This window comes from Cebus imitator, unplaced genomic scaffold, assembly GCF_001604975.1.
Source record: "Cebus imitator isolate Cc_AM_T3 unplaced genomic scaffold, Cebus_imitator-1.0 Scaffold839, whole genome shotgun sequence".
Lineage (NCBI taxonomy): Eukaryota > Metazoa > Chordata > Mammalia > Primates > Cebidae > Cebus > Cebus imitator.
Window position 1 is genome coordinate 1 of NW_016108154.1, and position 7,587 is coordinate 7,587.

Consider the following 7,587-nt stretch of genomic DNA (forward strand, 5'->3'; position numbering starts at 1 on the left):
AAAGAAAGAAAGAAAGAAAGAAAGAAAGAAAGAAAGAAAGAAAGAGGAAAGAAAGAGAGAGAGAGAAGGAAAGAAAAGAAAAGAAAAGAAAAGAAAAGCCTAATTGGTTGCACGGATGCAAGACCAAAGGGCTAGGTTTGATGGTACTAGGGAGTGAGGTGCAAGGCCAGCTTGCCCAGTCCCAGCTCTGCCCTCCAGGGACATGAGGTGCAAAGGAACTCTAATGGGGCTGGCTGGTATTTGGGGCCCTCCTGTGGGAAGAAAGCAAGCTTCAAAGAAGCCCAATGGGGAGCTCTGGGGTGCATTTGAGCGAGTTGAGGGTACCCTCGCCACCATCCCAGCCCACCCCCAGCTACATGGGCAAGGGCAGTAAGGGCCTCTTGCCATTTCGGCAGGGCCTGGCTTCGGCTGGGAACACCCGGGCCTGGGCACTGGTAGAAAGCATGGTGGTTACTCATTGCCTAATTTGATTCAAGCTGGCCAGATTCTGGTAACTTTCGGGTGACCCTGATGAAGACAAAGCCAGGACGGCAGCCTTTGTATGGCAGAGTCCCAGCTCCCGCCGGCCGTAGGCTGGGCGGGCAGGCAGGAACCCTCCCCGCCTGGGGCACTCTGCCCAATTCATGGGCGACTTTGCCCACCCACCTTTCATTGCTCTGCACCCCAGTAGGAAGATTCATTCTCCCTTGAGCTGTGTCTATTTGGCTTGTGGGGGGGTAGTTGCTTTCAGCTGGGGGTGATTGGAACGGGGCACGGAAGGTTGGCAAAATCAGTGACAGACAAAAGCTGGGATTACCTGAGGGAACGGGGTGCTGGAAACTGGAACTACATTAATATCTGGCAGGGGCTCTCAAATGTGCCACAGCAAGCCACTTGATTACACGTATGTTATTTAGTTAAATTTGTAAAAATTATGAGATGCTCACCAACCCGGTGATAAACTTGCTCCCTCGCCATTGGCTGGCCTGGTCACATGGCCGCCCAACTTTATTCAGTTGACAGCAAGTAGGAGGGCCCTATGGAAGGAGAAAAAAAGACAACACGAGAAAAATTAGTATTTTCTACCTTCTGAAATTAATGGTCATGAGTTCGTATATGGTGAACTCCAAGTATGTGGACCCCAAGTTCCCTCCGTGCGAGGAATATTTGCAGGGTGGCTACCTAGGCGAGCAGGGCGCCGACTACTACGGCGGCGGCGCGCAGGGCGCAGACTTCCAGCCCCCGGGGCTCTACCCGCGGCCCGAATTCGGTGAGCAGCCTTTCGGAGGCGGCGGCCCCGGGACCGGCTCGGCGTTGCCCGCGCGGGGTCACGGACAAGAGCCAAGCGGCCCTGGTGGTCACTACGCCGCCCCGGGAGAGCCGTGCCCAGCGCCCCCAGCGCCTCCGCCCGCGCCCCTGTCTGGCGCCCGGGCCTGCAGTCAGTCTGACCCCAAGCAGCCGCCCCCCGGGACGGCACTCAAGCAGCCGGCAGTGGTCTACCCCTGGATGAAGAAGGTGCACGTGAATTCGGGTAAGACTCTGGTCTAGCAACCTCTCTGCCGGCATCCCAGCCCTTTGGCCTGGGTCCCCTGGAAGGGGGTGCGAGTAGGTGTGGGCGTGTGGAGCTTCCATGGGCGCCGCAATTACTCTCCCCATAAATTTTTATAGCTGAGGGAGCAGGCCAGGACCATGTGGCTGGCTGCTCCGCTGTGGGCGCAAAAGGGGGTGGGGATGGGGGTGGGGTGGGGGAGGACTCCATTTTCAGAGCAGGGGGAAGGCTGTGGAGGAGCAGGGGATTTCCAAAATGCTTGCTGGGTTGTTCCGGACCAGATGGTGGGCCTGGAAGAAAGAGCACATTTGGGGATCCCGCCCTGCAAGCCTGGGGTGTGTGGGTGTGTTTGAGGAGGTGGGTGGGAGTGAGCGTGTGCGCTGGGGAGAGGGTGGGAGGGAGGAAGCAAAGTGAGGTTGGGAGCACGCGGGGAGGTCCGCGCCAGGAAGTGAGCGTCGGAGGCGAGGGGCCTAACTAGTGGCCGGGCGCTGACCTGGCTGTCCTGTCTGTTTTGTCTCGCAGTGAACCCCAACTACACCGGTGGGGAGCCCAAGCGGTCCCGGACGGCCTACACCCGGCAGCAAGTCCTAGAACTGGAAAAAGAATTTCATTTTAACAGGTATCTGACAAGGCGCCGTCGGATTGAAATCGCTCACACCCTGTGTCTGTCGGAACGCCAGATCAAGATCTGGTTCCAGAACCGGAGGATGAAGTGGAAAAAAGATCATAAGCTGCCCAACACCAAAGGCAGGTCATCGTCCTCATCTTCTTCCTCGTCTTGTTCCTCCTCAACCGCCCCCAGCCAGCATTTACAGCCGATGGCCAAAGACCATCACACGGACCTGACAACCTTATAGAAGTGGGGACCCTGGGCCCATCTCTCCCTGCACACCAGGCTGAGCCGAAGCTGCGGGGGCAGGCCGGGCCTGCTGTCACCTTGCTGGGCTCTAAGGTACTGTGGGGTGGACCTGGGACTAGCAGGCCGCCCTCGGACTAGGTTAGCATCCTGCCCGAGGGCAGCCCCCTCCCTAGAGCGGGATGGGTATGGGAGGGGGGGTGGGATTCTCTCTCTAAGTATATTATATGGCAGGAGCTACTGAGAACATAAAATCTTGGCGAGTCATTAAACTCATGAAAATCACCACTCTTGGATTTTGAATTTGCAAATGAAGGTTGGGTGCTTTATCCCACTGTGAATTTGGACTTTCTCCCCCACTCCATCCCTCCAGGGAGCTTTGTGGCTTAATAATGTGGGGGAGTTGAGGCAGAAGGTTGGCCACCCTTGTGCTAGGTGCTTTCAGTGGAAGCCAGAGAGCTGGGTCAGGATTTCTGAACTTTCTGGATTGTCTATGGAATTTCATGTGATTAAAAAATATATATTTTGCTCCCAGTGGCCCTGTGTCCAAAGAAATGGGTCTAAGAAGGAAGTGAAAACGGGTTATTTTATGTTTAGATATTTGCTTAAATATTTATTTGTTGGGAAATGTGGTACAGAAAAAACCGACACCTTCATGCCAAAAATCTTAAAATGGTGAAAGGGGCTGAACTTCACGGAGCAGAATGAAAGATATGTGCACTTACTTCTGAACCCCACCCCCACCCTTCACCCCCGCTCTCTGGAAGTGTGTGTAGGGGCCCTTAACCCTTCCAGAAGGAAGCAAAGGATCCACTCAAAGTTGAGTTCCTGAAAATATATTTCCACATGTGCTTTTTTCAGCACTGTGCTTACCACCAGTTCTGGGTGATTAAAGGAAAGGGGAAAAAAGCAACAAATGGTCCAACATTTTCCTTCTGGGGAAAGAAAACAAAACCTCTATGCACTGGGTCGTTAGATAATGACTGAATTTTCTGATCCAACTGGATTTCAAATGCCCTGAATATCCCCACATAGCAGTGTTTTACAGGAACTGGTGTATGAACTGTGTAGGGGAAGAGTTGTGTGGTGGGGAGAAAGTGGGAAGGTGAGGAACTCTTACTTTAAGAAAGAAAGAAAAATAAACCTAATTGAATCTAGACATCCACAAAAGTTAGCCTTAGAGGTTTTTTCTCCTGAAGTTTTAATTTTTTAAAAAACCAAATCTAAGGAAGATTTCCTCAGCCCATTAATTAGAAGCAGAATATGTAAAAGTATAAAAGTTTTCAAGCACTCATCTTTGCCTTGAGAATAGTGCTTTTTTAAAAGAATCATTCTCAACAGGAGAGATGTTCTTTAGTCATTTTTCTTCTGTCTCGCCCGGGAAGGGTTCAAAGTTCATTTTTCTAAAATGCTGACCCTTAAGCATAAGGAGGAAAAAGTCAAAGGTAATGACCAGAGTTCATATACTTAGATGAAACAAGTCTTCCCAAGGCCTCAGGCTTGGAAAAAAGGGTTGTAGCTATCAAAAAGTGACCAAAGTGAAAGAGGGAGAAAGGGTAAGCTTAAAACTTAATTTTAAGATCCAGAAAGGGGATATTTTTTCAGTGCTTCAAAAACACTTTAGAAGGTTTCTGTGGTAATTTAAAAAATAAATTTAAGTGGGAGGGAAAAAAGAGTTTCTCTGTAGGCGTGTTCTTTGGCTGTGTCTCCTGAGAACTGAGGGCAGGTATTCACTGCAGTCCCTAGGCTGAAATTCCGCTTCTCTAAAGTGTCTTCCAAGCCTTGGTCTTTTGTATTAGACCCTAGGGACTGCTCTTTGTTCCTCCTTGGGGTGAGCCTGGCTCTCAGACTTGCACATGGCAATACTTGAATATCACCACGTCGAGATATTAAAGATGGATATTCCTGCATTATTCACATCATTGTTTCTATGACAAAAAGCACAGAGTTCATACATAGTCAAGACGTCTTTTTTCTGACGCCCTCACGTAGAGAAGCTGAAAAGGTATTTTACTGAAGTTCGGGTAAATTACAGAATCAGGTTCATCCAGAGGACAAATTTTCTATTCGATTAGCTGTATTTCAGCCGGGAGGACTGACCTCTAAACCCTTAACCTTTTGGACTCTAACTACCCTTCTTTTCTTTTTTCCTCTCTAACGTGGAGAGCAGTCTTTGGATGTACCGTTTGAAAGGAGCCGCTATCCTTAGGCAAGTTGGAAAGTTGCTAAGATTCTTTCCTAAAACTTTAATCTGTGTATTCATTAAACCTTCTCCTTGGGAAGGGGAAAAAAGTATATATTTTCACAACATCTGACTACATATATATTATAGAAATTTGTTATATAGATTTTCCCCCACCTCAAAAATTCAGGTTATTCACCCCCAGCTTCATACCAAATGCCACAAACACTTAACTGACTTCATCCCTGCCCCAGAGGAAAGCCAAGAAACATGTTTTCAGGAGGAAAACCCAAGCTCCTTCTCAAACAGCCCCACTACTTTGGAAAGTAACTTAATCAGAGAAACTTCTTTGTTTATAAGTCTCAGCTCTCCTTCTCAGCTTCGAGGGATTCTTTTGAAATGTTAATGGAGCTTGGTTGGCCCAGGATGTAGCCCCCAACCCTGAGGTCCCAGCCGGACCTCAGCATCCATTTGGGCCCACAGGAGTGAGCCAGGGAAGGGGTAGAGCCCCCCAACCACCTAGGGCAGGGAAGGAAATGGGTTTCTATCTGGGAACGTGCTCTGGAGAAAGCTAGGTGTGGAAAGGCTCCAGTGCCCATTTGCTATTATTTGTTTCCAGTTTGTTTCTTTACATTTGAGCCAGAAGTGTTTGTGTTGGTGTTTAAAAAAAAAAAAAAAAAAAAATGGTGGGGTCCTGACTAGGGAAGGGGCAGAGTGAAGTGTTTGCTGAGGACGTTGCTTCTCTGACTCCCATCTCACTCTGTCCATTGCAGCCTTTTGTTGTGAGATGACATTGTCAGTCAGCCCCATGGTGTCTGTTCACAGGAGATGCTTTTTAAATAGAATTGACCAATGTTTTGCTGCCACTGATTAAAGTATTATTTATACTAATTGTTGCTTGTAGTTTTGATGTAATTCATTGATCTATATTTAAAATAATAAAAGGTGTAGCAAATCTCCCTCCTGTTTGGTGCCTTAACAGAAGCATTCATTCTTTGTTAAGTCTTCTAGAAGCTAATATTTAATATAAACAATTTATTATGTTCTGCAATAAATTAGGCACCATTTTTGGGGGGTGGGGTGCCTAAGGTGTGAAGGTTAAGCCTTGTGAGGCTTAGCAATTCTGTTATTACCCCCTCCCTCATATACACACACTCCCAATTGGCTATCATATTTTGTGAGCATTGGGAAGCCTGGAGTTGAATTCAGGGTGCAGAGTGTTGGGTGTTATTTTTTTGAAGAAAAAGAAGTAATTGCCCAGGTTAACAGGGGGATGAAAGTTGGCATTCTGCTGGGCCCGGGCCAGCCCCCAGATCCTTATGGTCTGGAAACCCTCAGAGGAAGTCTTTGTGAAGTGGTGGATGAGACACCTTACCGGTCTCCCCCCGCCAATGCAGGGAGAGCGCTCTGGGTTCTGGGCCGAGCCGAGGCTGCTGGGTGGCTGCTCTGACCTGACCCCCTGGCCTCCACTCTTGGGCTCCTACTTTTCCGGTGCTGCTCAGCTCCTGCGGGGACTCTAGCACCTGCCCCTCCTTCTCCCGCGCCCCCTCCACCCCTCAAGCAACAATAAACACTCCCTGCTATAAAAAGTGCCGTGCACTACATTTATCGCAAGGGCTTCTTCACATCGTGGCCTCGCCTTGAAGAAGGGGCCAAGACAGGAGTCCCAAAATAGATGGGGGTCTTGTTCCAGACAGGAAATGAGCAGAATGCATAAAATCAGACATGTGTCCTTAATATATGGAACGGCTTGCCCCAGACGCGTGGACATGTGTATTTATAAGTGTGCAGGCAGAAGTTTAAATATTCAGACACATTTTCTGCCCGTCTTCTGGTTAATGGCTCCTCCTGTGCCCACCAATACATCAATACTGTTGTGTGTATTGAGTCGCGGGCAGGGATGAGGAGGAAGCGCGTCCATAGCAGAGCCCGCTGAGTACAGTACAGTAAATCGGGACCCTCGGCAGACGGCGCTTCCCACCCGCCATGTTGGGGAGCCCTCCCTGCCCCCCGCGCCAGGCTGGGCGGCCAGGGCTCGCTGGCAGCCGGGGGAGGGCCTTTCATAACCCGCAGAATTTTCAAAGTGCGAGGAAGATGATAAGAATAGATTTCTACAAGTCCCGACCACGTGATTGGCGAAATAATTAATTCAGCACGTCCCTTAAGAAACACGGAGTCGTCATTAATCTGCCACGCAAAGGGCTCTCTCCGACTTGGAAAGTGCAGGGATCCCAAGAATATCACCCGCCCAGGGGGGCCGCGCGGCGCCCCTGGCCCTCCACCCCCGGCCCTTGGCGGGTGCGGGAACCTGGCCTGCAGGTAAATATTTTGGCAACTTTTATTTCATCAGATTTAAATCCTTAATGAACTTAGCTGTCAGGGCTGCTGACAAATAGTTCCCTTTGCTTCCTGATTTGGAACTGCGAGCCGGGGAGAAGTTGTTAGTGGCTTGGATGGTGACCTTTGATTCAGCAAAGCTTTGCACTTATGAAAAATTACTGAGAGCGGCCGAGTGTGTGTGTGTGTGTGTGTGTGTGTGTGTGAGTGTGCGTGCGTCCGCGCGCGCGCGCGTGTGTGTAAGAGAGGGAGAGACAGAGACAGAGACAAGGAGAGGTGTTTGTGCGAGGCGCTAGGGTGCTGGGGGCGAGGGGTGAGGGGTGAGGTGCGCGCGGGCTGCTGCAAGACAACAGGAGTTGTAAAAAAAACCGGCCCGGCTGGGGACGCGCCTGGCGCACGCGGGCCGAGGTTGCCTGGTCGCCTGCGTCTACCCGGAACAATGGTCGCTGTCACGGCATCTGCCGCCTATTCTTAAACCGGTGAGAAAAGGCCCTGGCCCTCTTTTCAAGCGAGGGTCGTAAATTTTTCTTTGCGTCATAATAGAAGGCTACAAAATCGAGTTGAAATTTTACCCCAGGCAGGTTTTAACCAACAGATAACGATTTCCGAGTTGCTTCTCCCCTGCTCCGCTCTCCCCACCCAAGCTCTGCTGCCTCTGTCACCCCAGCGAGTTTCCCCTTCTTT

At 50.1% G+C, this 7,587-nt stretch overlaps 1 protein-coding gene across 1 annotated transcript; it reads left to right on the forward strand.

The window, feature by feature from the left end:
- The first annotated feature begins 69 nt into the window (after nucleotides 1-69).
- On the forward strand, nucleotides 70-5,521 carry LOC108297759 (homeobox protein Hox-D4). The gene is made up of 2 exons (XM_017520457.2): nucleotides 70-1,510; nucleotides 2,051-5,521. Exons 1-2 carry the CDS (start codon nucleotides 1,078-1,080, stop codon nucleotides 2,383-2,385), a joined length of 768 nt encoding a protein of 255 aa, XP_017375946.1. The 5' UTR covers nucleotides 70-1,077; the 3' UTR covers nucleotides 2,386-5,521.
- Nucleotides 5,522-7,587: the final 2,066 nt, after the last annotated feature.